This window comes from Hemicordylus capensis, chromosome 4 (assembly GCF_027244095.1).
Source record: "Hemicordylus capensis ecotype Gifberg chromosome 4, rHemCap1.1.pri, whole genome shotgun sequence".
Classification (NCBI taxonomy): Eukaryota; Metazoa; Chordata; class Lepidosauria; order Squamata; family Cordylidae; genus Hemicordylus; species Hemicordylus capensis.
Genome location: NC_069660.1, coordinates 93337893 through 93353073, shown reverse-complemented (window position 1 = coordinate 93353073; position 15181 = coordinate 93337893). Strand labels below are relative to the sequence as shown.

General features: G+C 47.9%; 1 protein-coding gene across 5 annotated transcripts in view; it reads left to right on the top strand.

The window, feature by feature from the left end:
• EPS15 (epidermal growth factor receptor pathway substrate 15) overlaps positions 1-15181 on the top strand; it is a 115630-nt gene that overhangs the window by 75047 nt on the left and 25402 nt on the right. For all 5 annotated transcript variants that reach the window (XM_053242558.1, XM_053242555.1, XM_053242556.1 and 2 more), the window contains one exon: positions 11082-11117. In XM_053242558.1, coding sequence (XP_053098533.1) covers positions 11082-11117 — 36 coding nt within the window. The remainder of the gene's footprint in view (positions 1-11081; positions 11118-15181) is intronic.

Below are 15181 nucleotides of genomic sequence, written 5' to 3'. Positions count from 1 at the left end.
TGTCGAGGCAACTAAGCTCTGCCTCCATGCCTATAGCGTGCTATTTAAAGGTAGATTAGGCACCATATTCTTCAGTTCTTTTCCAACTGCCACTGCGTTCAGTCCTTGGGCTATTGTTCCTCGTCAGTAAAAGTTCTTCGGGAGAGTTCATCAATTTGTTTGTTTTTAAAGGTAAAACGGACTGTTTATTTTGGTGTTTAATTTGGAAATGTCTTCTGGACTTAGTCAGCGTTACTTCTACCTAGGAACAGACTTGGGCTACGATTTTGGTCTGTTGGTCCTTTTGGACCTCTCGGCAGCTTTTGATACTATTGACCATAGTATCCTTCTGGAGCATCTGAGGGGGTTGGGAGTTGGAGGCACTGCTTTACGGTAGTTCCGCTCCTACCTCTCGGGCAGGTTCCAGATGGTGTCCCTTGGAGACTGTTGTTCTTCAAAATCTGAACTTTTGTATGGTGTGTCTCAGGGCTCCATATTGTCTCCAATGTTGTTTAACATCTACATGAAACAGGTGGGAGAGATCATTGGGAGATTTGGTGCAGGGTGCTATCAGTATGCTGATGACACCCAAATCTATTTCTCCATGTCAGCATTATCAGGAGAGGGCATAACCTCCTTAAATACCTGTCTGGAGTCGGTGATGGGCTGGATGAGGGATAACAAACAGAGACTGAATCCAGATAAGATGGAGGTACTCATTGTGTGGGGTTGGAACTCGAGAGACAATTTTGATCTGCCTGTTCTGGATGGGGTCACACTTCCCCAGAAGGAACAGGTGCATAGTCTAGGGGTGCTTCTGCATCCAAGCCTCTCCCTGGTCTCCCAGGCTGAGGCAGTGGCCAGAAGTGCCTTCTGTCAGCTTTGGCTGATATGCCAGCTGCGTCCGTTTCTTGAGATGAACGACCTCAAAACAGTGGTACATCTGCTGGTAACCTCCAGACTGGATTACTGCAATGTGCTCTATGTGGGGCTGCCCTTGTATGTAGTGCAGAAACTACAGTTAGTCCAGAATGCGGCAGCCAGGTTGGTCTCTGGTCAGCTCGGAGATACCGTATAACTCCTGTATTGGAGGAGCTACACTGGCTGCCGATATGTTTCCGGGCAAAATAAAAGGTGTTGGTTATAACCTATAAGGCCCTAAACAGCTTGGGCCCTGGGTATTTAAGAGAATGTCATCTTCGTCATGAGATGCCCCACCACCCACTGAGATCATCCTGAGAGATCCGTCTGCATTTGCCACCCGCTCGTCTGGTGGCCACTCAGGGATGAGCCTTCACTGCTGCCATGAGGCTTTGGAATGAGCTCCCTAGTGAAATAAGAGCCTCTCCATCTCTGACTGCTTTTTAAAAGTTTTTAAAGACGCTTCTGTTGTTCACCCAAGCTTTTAATTAATGCTGTTTTAATGGATTTAATGCTGTTTTAAAATATTGTTTTAAAATTTTATGTTATGTTTTAAACTTTTTGTTTTTGTTTTAACTAGTGTTTTACTTCCTGTTCTTATTTTGTTGTAAACCGCCCAGAGACGTAGGTATTGGGCGGTATAAAAATATGTATGTTAAATAAATAAATAAATAATAGCCAGGGATTATGGGAATTGTAGGTCAACATCTACAGGATGGCCAAAGTTGAGCAGCCCTCAACTATGGGGACCAGATCTCCTGGCTTCCCTTATGATTTTCGAGAGGACCAACTCTGGAGATCCTTGCAATCAAAATTTTACCTGCCACTGATGTATGCTGTGACTCCAGATTGCACTGTGTAAACTCTGGCTGAAACTGATTGTCCAGCCTTATCAGTTAAACCTACTGTGCAAAGTTTTTCAGTTGCAACGCAGTTGGTTGCCTGGCCACCTGCGAAAGGCTTGGTGGATACAGCTGCACAGACTGTTTTAAAAATCATGGATATTGGAACACAAATTCTACCTGTTCCCACGCCTCGGGAAAAGGCCACTGTTGAGACGCAGACATATGTACCACCTTCACTGACTCACTCACCATCTGATCATCATGGTTCCTCTGACTTGGAGGCCGATCCTCCTGCCAATGTGCCTCGAACCATGCATGTCTTACCTAAAGAAGAAATGAAGGCATATCCTCATCATCACATCTAATTAATTAATGATTGATTGATTGATCACGTTAAAAGAGATCTTGCCTCTTCTATATTAGGAGATCTGGCTTGTGATGCTGGATCTCAAATATCCGTATTTCTACATAGGCATCAGGACACAACACCTCTGTCTGGCTGACAACGCTTTTCTGCTGGGCTGGGGGGCCCACTGCGGGGAACATCAGATTCGGGGCAAGTGGACCCCTCAACAAGCTCAGTTTCATATCAATTTCCTGGAATTGCTGGCTGTCTTCAAAGCGATGGAAGCCTTTCTTCCACTTCTACAGGGTAGAATCGTACAGGTGCAATTGGACAATACCACTGCCCTAGCCTACATCAATCATCAAGGAGGAACAGTGTATTGAACCCTTTGTGCACTCAGCCTGTAACTATGGCATTGGTGCATCAGACATCGGGTCTACCCGATAGCCATCCACATAAAGGGCTTGGACAACATTGTGGCGGACAACTTAAGTCGAAATTTCCCACAACACAAATGGGAAATCAAGCGCTTAGTGAATTGACAGCATTATGGATTGATTCACCATGCACCAGGATCTATCTTAGCAATAGCAATAGCAATAGCACTTACATTTATATACCGCTCTATAGCCGGAGCTCTCTAAGCGGTTTACAATGATTTTAGCATATTGCCCCCAACATTCTGGGTACTCATTTTACCGACCTCGGAAGGATGGAAGGCTGAGTCAACCTTGAGCCCCTGGTCAGGATCGAACTTGTAACCTTCTGGTTACAGGGCGGCAGTTTTACCACTGCGCCACCAGGGGCTCTTCTTGATTAAGTACTAATGTGTATGGACCCAAACTTTTTACCCAAGGTGGTGTTCGACTTCCACCTCAACCAAGACATTGTTCTCTCTACATTCTTCAGGGACCCGTCTACATCTTTAGAATGTGAAATGCACTGCTTGGATGTGTGAAGAGTACTTTTATGTTACCTGGGTCACACTAAGAACTTTAGACCCACTAAGCGTTTGTTTGTGGGCTTTGTGAGAGGCTCCTGCATTTCAAGACAGAGAATGTCCAGATGGCTAGCTGAGCTCATTATGCTGATCTACGTCGCAGAACATTAAATGACCTGAAGCAATCAAGGCCCACTCTACCCATGCCTACGCTTCTTCAGCTGCACACCTATCGGGGGTAACCTTCGCGGACATCTGTAAAGCTGCATTCTCTGCTGCTCTCGGTCCAAGGGCATCTCTCAGATGGGTTATCTTCACCCACATGAGTCCAAGGCAGGACTATGCAAATTAGTTAGAGTTTAAGTTCGGGAGGAGGAAGCTCCTCCCCAGTTCTTTTTGTCCTGCAAGGCTCCAGGCAGCTACTCAGAGCTACAGCTCTGCTGCTTTTACTTTCATTTTCCATTCAGCTCCTCTTTGTTGTTTTCCTGCCTTTTTTCCTTCCACCTAGCTGGGCTGCAGCATTGGATGGCAAGACCCCGCAGAGTACTGCACGTACATGTTCTTTTTTCGGCTGGCCTTCATACTCCTCTGCCGCCCACAACCCCTCTTAAGAGCCTGCAGTCGCAGGCGTGCTTGCTGCACCCTACGGAACTCCCGGAGCAGCAGAATGCCACCTGTCAGCTGTTTGGCGCGTTCCAGCACAGGCAGGGCCCCTCAGCCTACAAGCAGGGAAGCGGGCTGGGCAGTGTTCCTTCCTCCGCATTCCCCAGTGCTCTCCTGCCACCCTCGGACCCGCCAGAGAAGCCTGTGCACCCAGGGCCCCCTATAGGCCAGAAAAACCTGGGCTGGCTGGCACTGGCGTCTGCTGAACAAAAAACCTCCAAGAAGGCCTCAACAAAAGCGGCAGGAGCAGCAGAGGGCATGGCGTTGGACCCCGCACCCACTAGGGCACAGCCAGTCCAACGCATGGTCACCAGGGGCGCATCCTCGACCCAGCAGGAGGTGGTGAGCGTGGCCCTGACAGGGCCCTGTATGTCTTCTGACCCGGGGTCCCCTTGGGGTCATCTAGCCCAACCCCGAATAGCCCACCTCCCAGAACTGTAACCAACTTGCCCTCTGATATGCCTACCTCCTGGGATCTGTGGGTGGAAAACCTTCTATCCACTGCTTTTGAGCGATATGTTGCCTTACAAGCAAAAAAGCGTAAGCACTCTAGGCGAGCCTCCCCGGCCTCCTCCAGCACTGAATCTCCCCTTCCGAAACCCAGGCTCCCAGGAAGGCAAAGGAAAAGAGAAAGCATACTAAGAAACCCAAAAAATCCAGGTCCAGATCCAGACAGCGGGATGTTAGCGCCCACTTCTCTGATATCTCTGATCAGAGGTCCATTGCATTGGGGACACCCTTACTCCAACATTAAACCCAGAATACCAACCCAGAATTATATGGAATTCAGGCCTGTGTTTTCCCTCTGAGCATACACAGAGTGCGAAACCAGGTGTAGTTCACAACAGCTGTCCTCAAGGACACGGGGAACCTAGCTAGTGGAGCCCCCCAAGGTGTGGCTCAGCTTCAAACCCTTACCTCCCTTGGGGACCCTCCCCACCCACCTGGCATTATAGACCAGGAAGATCCAAACCATCATAGGTCTGAGAGGCAGCTCTCTCAGCGCTCAGGCGCTTTCCGTTTCTTTTTCTCTGTTGCTGTGTGTGTTTGCCTTTTCTTACTTATCTGTCCATGCTAATCCTAATTATTTTATGCAAGGACTCCCCAGAGTACTACAAGTGCTGATGTAGTCTAAAACTAGCTGGCCTTCCTGCTCCTCTTCTGCCGCCAGCAACACTGCCTTGAGCTGTGTTGACCGGCGAGTTCTTACTCCAGCCGGAGGTCTCTGGAGCACATGGACGCTGCTGTTCAGCTGTGTGGCGGCATCCCACAGCAGCAGGGATTACAGCCGATGGGCAGGAAGCGGTCCGAGCAGCGCCTCCAATACTGCTCTCCCCTGACTCCCATTGCTGGCCAGAACTTGATTTTGAGTACCCGCAACCCCTGCTTGCCCGGGCGTGCATGCAGGGTGCGCAGAAGGCCGAGCAGACTCCTCCCCTGCCGGCAATGGTGGCCTCAGGCTCTATGGCCCTTAAGAAGGCACCAACAACTGAATCTGGCGCGACAGCTGAGAACATGCAGTACCCGCAATCCCTGCTCACCTGGGCGGCCAAACCAGGGTGCGCGGAAGGCCGGGCAGACTCCTCCCCTGCCGGCAATGGCTGCCTCGGGTTCTAAGACCCAAAGAAGGAGCCAGCAGCCAGATCACTGGCAGCTATGGAGGGCGTATGACCAGGAGTCCAGCCTCGACGTCACCTTAGGAACTGGTGAGTTCGGCCCATGCTGGGTCTTTTTTCAGTAGTCTGACCTTCCAGCTGTGAGTTCCACAGGGTCATCTAGTCTGACCCAAAATACCCCTGTAGCCCAGGCCTTATTTGATCTTCTTGGGGATATGCCACCTACCTAGGGTGTGTGAATTGAGGATTATTGGCAGAATCTTGAGAGATATGATGCCTTAACTATCTATCTATCTATGAAATGAAATGAAAAGGAAAAGGAAACAATAAATAAATGAATTAAAGGGAAATGCGGACCAGCTGGGCCTCTCCCTTCTCTCACAGTGTGGCCAGGTGGCCAGTTTTAGTCGGAGGGAGCTCAGTGTTCACTCCTCTATGATTTATTTTATTTTATTAGTTATGTTCAACACTCGTGTTCTGCTCTTCTCCAAGGAGCTCAGAGTGGTGTACATGGTCGTCCTCCTCACAACATCCCTATGAGGTAGGGTTGTTATGTCTGGGTCATGGGTCCCCAAGAACCCCAGGGTTACCCCTTATAGTGGTATGGGGAACTTGGCCATGGCAACCCACAAGGTCCTTCCCTTCCAACGGCCTTCTAGCTCCATTGGAGACCCCACTCACCAACTGAACCCATGGGCCAGGAGGACCTAGACCACCTAGGTCTGAGGGCAAATGGCCTGATGCCCAAGCGCCAGTCTCGCCTTAGGCTCCCCAGAGACTTCCGGGTGGCAGATCTGGCCCCACTTACGGCCCAAACCATACATGCCTTGAGCCCAGCCCTGCAACCCCTCAGGAGGCCCTGCCAGTGGGTAAACAAGTGCACTAGTCTTCCCAGGTTCTAAGCAGTCTAGCATAAGCCTTCCACCCCTAAACAGTTTTGGAAGCGGCCAAACTCCTCCCAGCACACCAGATCCTTCACCTAGGAGTGCTGATAGACACCCAGCTGGACAAACTCTTCCTGCCCCGGGACCAAAGACATACCCTGGAGTCAGAGGTTCGAAAGGTGCTGAAATCCAACTTAGCACCTCTCATAGACCTGTCCAGATTTCTGGGTCTGATGGTGGCAAGCCTACAGTTCGTGCCCTGGGGGCATTTCTATCTGAGGCCTGTGCAGTGGTCCCTTTCAGACAGGCATAGCAATTAAGTCCAACTGATAGGTTGCTATGCCCCAAGAGGTTCGATGCTCCCTAAGGTAGTGGCTCACACCCCCCCACACATCTTTCGGGGGGGGAGGAGTTCCTTCATCCCCCCAGGATCCTTATGACCACAGACACCAGCAAGAGGGGATGGGGAGCACACAGTTAGCACCGGTCAGTCCAGGGCAGGTGGTCGGCGGAGGAACGCCAACACAGCATAAACTGGCTAGAACTCAGGGCCATCTGCCTAGCCCTACGGGAATTTGTGACCTCTCTGCTACATCACCACGTACTTATCCACACGGACAACACCACGGCGAAGGCTCACGTAAATTGTCAAGGGAGTACCAGGTCCATGCCCTTCCAGGCGGAGATAACACTACTGTTCCTCTGGGCAGAACGCCGTGTGGAACGCTTGATGGCTCTCCACGTCTAGGGTGACCTGAATACAATAGCGGTCTGGTTGAGCTGCTTGGACCTCCTACCAGGGGAATGGCACCCGCACCTGAAAACCTTCTCATTGTGAAGCACTTCGGCCTACCAGTGGTGGACCTGTTTGCGACCCCAGCGAACACGCAGCTGCCACACTTCTTCATGAGATTTTCCTGCCGACAGGCGGGAGCATTGGATGCCCTCTCGGCGCCATGGCCCTGGGTCACCTCTACGCATTTTCTCCCACCCTCCTCCTGGCAAGGGTCCTGCGCAGAGGCAAACTCCTTCAAACCCAGCTCATTGAGGTGGCCCCGTACTGACCACGGAGGCCATGGTTCACAGAGATCTACAACCTCACCTCGGAACCCCACCTGCTGCCCCCCGTCATGCCAGATCTCCTGCAACAAGGCCCGGTCTCTCATCCCGATCCAGGCTGGTTAAAGCTAGCCACTGGAAACTGAACAGCGCCTCCTGAAGCACCATGGATACTCAACACCATCTTGAACACCATGCTAGCCTCCAGATGTTCTTCCACTAACGGAATATATCAGTCTATGTGGGAGGCCTTCCTATGCTGGTCGGACCACCACGGGGTGCCAAGAGGGTCCGCCTCCATGTCTCACTTGCTACAATTCCTACAAGATGGTTTGGACAAAGGTCTCTCTGCGATCACTCTGAAACGCCAAGCCTTCTCCCTCATGGGTCTCATTGCGGGTACCACTAAGAGAGATGGCCGTCGCCACCCACACCTCAGACGTTTCCTGCAGGGTGCTACTCTCCTGTCCCCACCAGTGGTCCACTGTTTCCCCACCTGGAAGCTGCATACCGTTCTCCAGGCCCTTCAGCCCCGCCCCCCCCTTCGAGCCATTGTCTTCTATTCCCCTGCAGATACTATCACTCAAACTTGCATTCCTAGTGGCCATCACCTCTGGGCTCTGTCCGTACACAAAAACCTCGGTATCTTCTCGGAAGACTCGGTTAAGCTAATCCAGACCCTTTTCCATCACAAGGTAGCATTTCCCTTTTCACACGTCCCAGGACTTCGTGCTACCTTCCTTTTGCCTGCACCCGGTTCACCCGGTGGAAGAGATGTGGCATGAGCTCGACGTCCGCAGATGTCTCAAAATCTACATCAGATGGACCAAGCATATTAGAATCTCTGAGTCCCTCTTTGTTTCCTTTCTACTCAGATCCATGGGTCAGCGAGTGACACCTGCCACCACAGCTTGGTGGCTTAAGGCTTGTATATCTCTGGCGTATGAATCACAAGGCCTTAGGGCTCCGACTATGGTTCTCGCCCATTCTTCTAGGTCAGCAGCCACGTCAGTGGCTTTTCCCACTACCACTCCCTTCCAGGACATCTGCCGAGCGGCGACCTGGCGGGTTCTCTCTACCATTGCCAGGCACAGTAAACTCGATATGTTTGCATCTGCACTGGCAGCGTTCAGGAGGAGAGTCCTCCAGCAGGTGCTCCCTGCACGGTAGTAGCTGGTACCCTCCCTCTTGGGACCCAGAGCTTTGGTATGTTCCATCTGTGAGATGCTCTTAGACCCAGAGCAGCAGATAACAGAGCATTGGTTACTCACTGTGAAGACTCCTTCTTGCTGCGGGGTCCAAGGGCATCTCGACCCACCCTTCGTGCCAGCTCCTATTATCCAGAAATCCATTAGTGTAAATTTTCTGCCCAGTGATTACTATAACGTTGGCCTAGTTAGTTTTTGGCCGTGTTTGTTTGACTTGTTTTTTGCACATAGTTTACCAGGGGCTTGCTTCGCATCGTTGTGCCTGTCACTTCTGGTACTAAAAGAACTGGGGAGGGGCTTCCTCCTCCTGAACTTAAACTCTAACTAATTTGCATAGTCTTGCCTTGGAGTCATGTGGGTGAAGATAACCCATCTGTGAGACGCCCTTGGACCCCGCAGCAAGAAGGAGCCTTCACGGTGAGTAACCAATGCTCCAACTTGGTCCACTGAGTTACCTTTCATCAAGCATTATGCCATAGATGTGAACTCTGCTGCTGAGGCAAGCTTCGGGAGAAGAGTTTTGAAACAGGTGTTAAAATAGTTATTACTGCACCCTCCTCCATTGGGAGCTAGCTAAACACCCATTCTTATGGATCTCGATCGAGATAAATAGGATGCTTACCTGTAACGGTAGAGATCCATCAACATCCATAATACTCTCCCGAACTGCCCTCTGCAGTAGTGCTACACTATGTGCGTATTGAGTGTGCACGCTATTCTCCTTGGATGATGAACTCAACTGATTCTGGATAATCATACTTCACGGCAGTTGTTCAAGAACATGGTGCCCTTTAAATAGCACACTGTAGGCATGGAGTTATTTCTACTTACTGCCCATGCAACTTTATTCTAATACTAGTGGGCCTGGGCACAGAGCATCTGTGCCTCAAGCGGGCCCGCCGCCGCCGCCTCTGGCCTTCCCGCGGCCGGGCCCGCCGCCGCCGGCCTCCCCGCAGCTGGGCCGGGCCCGCCGCTGCCGCATGGCCCGCTGCCTTGCCTCCGTGGCCGGGCCGGGCCCGCAAGCCGCCGGCTCGGCTCCGCCTGGGCCCGCTGCCGCCTCGCCGGGCCGGGCCCGCCACCTCGGCTCCGCGGCCACCATGGCCGCCCACACTCCTGGCCCGCTGGTTCTCCTGGGTTGTGCCGCCAGGACCAATCAGGCGCCCCTGCAGCCCAGCCAATCAGCTGGGCTGCCGGGACGCATTTCTCCTGGGCACACCCAGGAGAAATATATATATAGATTTTCATAATCTCCTTTACACAGGTTATAATATTCATAATGAGGGAAGTGGATTATTTACTCTCACCTCTTGCTTACTATTCCAATAATCTCTAGAGTCCATTCTTTCTCATATCTTTTCATTGAAGCAGCCCCTTTATTCAGGTTTATTCCATGTAGCTTTATTTAGTATGGCTGAATCCCACAGTTGAATTGATCTTTCTCTCAGTGTCAGTATTTCTGCTGCTTTCCAGGATTTAGGAATTATAAATTCTTATAATTAGGAATTCCTTAGAGTGTGAGTTAAAACACTGTTAAAGCACAGATAACTCTGTTGCATGTTATTATGAAACACTTAAATTGCTGATTGCTAAGCACAGGATGAGAAATTTGTGTCATTCATTAGATAAAAGACTTTGGCCAGGTTTAGGCATAATGCTGAGACATGATTCAACTCTACCCAAATGAGCCTAAGGGAACTGTAGGCATACACTCCTTTCCCCACTTCATGCGTGAAAGAAGGAGAGTGAATGTGTCCACTTCCAATTTAAGAGCAAATCATAATTCTGCTTTACAGAATTACACAATTGAGAAATTGCAGTTTATTAACCAACTAGATTTAGAATCCAGGTTTGTACTAATTGGAATTGATATGTAACGTGGATCTGTGGTTGGTTAAAGTGAAAACCTGCTTCCACATGAGCCCATAGCTCCTTTAGGATTGTTCATATAGCACTAAACCAGGTTGTATTTACAATGGATATGGAATTTTAGAGTGGACTCTCCCATTATATTTTTATGTCTGAGGGAAAAGGGACAAAGGAAAAAGAACTTCTGCACAAACTCTTTTGAGGAAAATTGCCTCTCAGTCTTCATAATTTGGTATAGCCTAACATAATTACAATGTCCCTGGGTGTGTGGTGTGCATACACAGTCTACTAGAGCCCAACTGCAGCTGCCTTGAGAGGTGTTGTGGAAGACATCTGTAAGGCAACAACATGGTCTATACCACGGACATATAATAACCATTACTCCATAGATATTGAAGTGTTAGACTGAAATACTACTTTTCCATTCTTTTGAGGCCTCTGTTGCCACTTCCTGGTAAATTAGTTTGCTGATCTCCTATTATGAGATGGCCTAATACAAAAAAGAAGAAATAAAAGCTGTACTTCTTTGTAATGAATCTGAGGAGTATAGGTGTGTTTTCCCCTTCTCTCATTGTGGGGTGGGGGAAAGCAGATAAAATGGGCAGGTCACATAGCTTTATATATTAGTTGAGGGGGTCACAGTATCAAAATGTTTAAGAACACCTGAAGTAAGTACAACCTAGTTTTTGCCCATAAGAGTCAATACAAGTGATAAGAAAAGGTCTTACATGTGGGATCTTACTCTTCATAATAGGTGATCCTTTCAAAGATGACCCTTTTGGGAAGATTGGTGAGTGTGTATTTTTTCCCCTTTGAATAATTCAGAATCAGCATGTTTATTAGGAGGTTTGTGGAGACTGTTAATTGAACACCCCACTAGAAGGGATTTGTTCGTTTCATGAAAACAGTGGGGACATATAGGAGCGTGGTCTTCATGGGGTTGCAACGAATAGGTTATCCACATCTTAACTTTATTACATTGTGCAACAAAAGGATGCTTGCTCAGAATTGCTGTAGGGAGGATGGCTATGATCGATGCCAGGTTTATTTTAGAACAAGAAGTAGCCCATTTTGGTGTTCAAGAATAAGAACAGCCCTGCTGGATCAGAACCAAGGCCTATCTAATCCAGCATCCTGTTTCACACAGTGGCCCACCAGATGCCTCTGGGAGGCCCACAGGCAAGAGCTGAGTGCATACCTTCTCTCCTGCTGTTGTTCCCCTGCAGCTGGTGTTTAGATGCATCTTGCCTCTGAGGCTAGAAGTGGCCTATAGCCCTCAGACTAGTAGCCATTGATAGACTTGTCCTCCATAAATTTATCTAAGCCATTCCTAAAGCCATCCAGGCTGGTGATAGCCACCACATCTTGTGGCACAGAAGTGTATGCATTATATGCCTTATGTGAAAAAGTACTTCCTTTTGTTGGTCGTAAATTTCTGGCAATCAGTTTCATGGCATGACCGCTGGTTCTAGTGTTATGCGAGAGTGGGGGGGGGAGGGATTTATGTCACTCCCCACCATGCATAATTTTATAGACCTCTATCATGTCACCCCCTCACTCATCTTTTTTCTAAGCTAAAAAGTCCCAGGTTTTGTGGCCTTAGCTCATTAGGAAGGTTCTAGGCCCCGATCATCTTGGTTGCTCTCTTCTGCACCTTCTCTGGTTCTATAATGTCCTTTCAGAGGTATGGTGATGAGAACTGTACACAGTACAGGATACCCTCGTAATTCATGGATTGCGATTTCATGTATCTGTGGATGGACCTTAGAGACCCAGTTTCTTTATCTGAAATAAAGGCAATTTTCACCTATCCATGGTTCCTGAGTGGCTGGAAATAACTTCTGATGTCATTTCTGACTGACATTTTGAAGAACAGAGCTATTTTGTGGCTCGTTTTTTTAAAATGAAAAAGAGGCTTTGAGGGGCATTCCTAGAGAACAAGGTATTATACTCTGTTCCCTTCCTGCTCTTCTGACATTTTTTTAGAGTAAGGAACCTAATCCCAGGATTCCTATAGGGGTAAGGTTACTTTATTTGTGATTTCCATATTTGCACTCATGGCAGGAACAGAACTCCTGTGAATAACGAGGACCACCTGTACTCCAAATGTGGCCGCACGATAAATCTGTTTAAGGGCATTGTGATATTAGCAGTTGTATTTTCAGTCCCTTACGTAATGATTCCAAGCATGGAATTGGCCTTTTTCACAACTGCCACACATTTTCTCAACACTTGCAATGAGTTGTCCACCACGACCCCAAGATATCTCTCCTGTACAGTCACTGACAGCCCAGACCCCATCAGTGTATATGTGAAGTGAGTTTTTTTGCCTGTGTGCATCACTTTACACTTGCTAACATTGAATTGTTGTTGCCCAAACTGCTTTCAATCTGTTTTGGATTTCATTTCACTAAATAGCTTGGTATCATCTGCAAATTTGGCCACCTCACTACTTACCCTAACTTCTAGGTAATTTATGAATAAATTAAAAGGCACTGGTCCTAGTATAGATCCCTAGGGGACCCCACTTGTTAATTTCCTCCATTTAGAGAACTGTCCATTGATTCCTACCCTCTGTTTCCTGTCCTTCAACCAGTTACCAATCCACACATGAACCTGTCCCTTTATCCCATGACTGCTAAGTTTTCTCAAGAGTCTTTGATGAGGAACTTTGTCAAAAGCATTTTGAAAGTCCAGGTATACTAGGTCAACTGGATTACCTTTTTCCACATGCCTGTTGACACTCTTAAAAAAACTCCAAAAGGTTGGTAAGGCAAGATTTACATTTCCAGAAGCCATGCTGGTTCTCCTTCAGCAGAGTCTGTTCTTCTAAATGCTTAACAATTTTATCTTTGAGAATGCTTGTGCCAGGGTAGAGGAAGGAGTAAATGAGGCTTCTTTAAACAACTATGGCCACACACCCCAGCTTGTCTGTGGGACGGGCTCTTTGTCCTGGCCTCACAATGAGACATGAGGCAAAGATGGGCCACTCATTTGCTCAGAAAGACGTTAAGCTGACTCGCCTGTAATTTTCCAGATCTCCCTCTGAATCCTTTTTTGAAAATTGGTGTTATATTGGCTACTTTCCAGTCCTGTAGTACAAAGTCTTATTGTAGGAGTAGTTACATATTTTTGCAGGGAGGTTCGCAGTTTCACATTTGAATGTAAGGACTCTCGGGTGGATGCCATCAGGTCCTGGCAAATTTTTTATTTTCCCCGACAGTTTAGAACATCATCTCTCATCACCTCTATCTTACTCAGTTCTTTAGCCTCTTCCCCGATAAGCCCGGTTCAGGCACAGTTATATGCTCAGTATCCTCTGCTGTGAAGATATATGCAAAGAATTCCTTTAGCTTCTCTGCTATCTCCATTTCCTCCTTAATAGTCCCTTAAACTCCCTCTTCATCTAATGTACCAGTCGCCTCCCTGGTAGGTTTCCTGCTTCTGATGTATTTAAGCTTTTGTTATCCCCCTTGATGCTTTTAGCTAAATGTTCCTCAAACTCTCTTTTGCCTCCCTTATTGTCTGCTTGCATTTCTTTTGCCAGAGTTTGTGTTCCTTTCTGTTATCTTCATTTTGGCAGGCCTTCCAGTTTCTGAAGGAAATCTTTTCCCCCTGTATTGCTTCATTGACTTTACTTGTTAAGCATGCTGGCACCCTTCTGGATTTAGTGGTACTTTTCCTCCTTTTTTGGTATACTTTCTAACTGGGTTTCTATTATTGTGGTTTTAAATAAACTCCATGCATTCTGGAGTGAAATGATTCTTTTGATTTTCCTTTTCAGTTTTCTTGTCACCAAACTCCTCATTTTAGAGAAGTTTCCTCTTCTGAAGTTCAAAGTGTCTGTGTTAGACTTGCTTGGCGATTCTCTCCTCACATATATGCTGAATTTGATCACACTATGGTCACTGTTCCCTAAAGGTTCCACAACACTGACATCTCACACCAGTTCTTAAACACCACTCGGGATTAAGTCCAAGGTCGCCCTCTCTCTGGTTGGTTCCATGACCAACTGTTCTAGGGCACAGTCATTCAGCATGTCTAGAAATTTGGCCTCTTTGTCATTACCTGAATGTGAATTTACCCAATCTATGTGTAGGTAATTGAAGTCACTCATTATTACAGTTCTATTCGATGCCTCCCTGATTTAATTCTGCAACTTCCAGTCACTGTTGACCTTTTGATCAGGAGGGTGATAACATGTTCCTAATAATGTGTTTCGCTCTAGGTCTTATATTGCCACCCACAGTGTTTGCGTGGAGGACTCGGGTCCTCCTAGGTTTTCCAGCTTGTTAGATTCTATCTCTTCTTTAACATACAGTGCTACTCCATCCCGAATTCGCCCCTCTCTGTCCTTTCTATAGAGTTTATATCCAGAGATAGCAGTGTCCCACTGGTTCTCACTATTACACAGCGTTTCTGTTACACCCACTACAGTAATCCCTTGCCAATAGTGAGAGTAAACCTTGCAATTAGCAAATTCGCAGTTGGCAAGCAATTGAAAGCAATGGAAACTGGGGGCTAGGGGAACTGCAGTTGCAAAAGCAGCTCAAATAGAAGGAGAAACAAGGAGAAAAGCACCAAAATCCACTCAAAAACAAAGGGAAATTAATTGAAAAGCATTAAAAATTCACTCTCACTCTGCCCTGGCCTGAGCAAGGTAGTGGAGGACCAACTTTCCCTGCCTGTTTGCTCACCTGCTGGCTGACACACTCACTATCCACTCACTATCCCATGGACCGGAATGGCGGGCGCTTGCTCGCTTTCTTTGCTCTTCTGCTCATTCTTCTTTCTCTCTCTTTTTCTCTTCTGCCTCTCTCTTTCCTCCTCCTCTGTGCGCACGCTCTCTCTCTC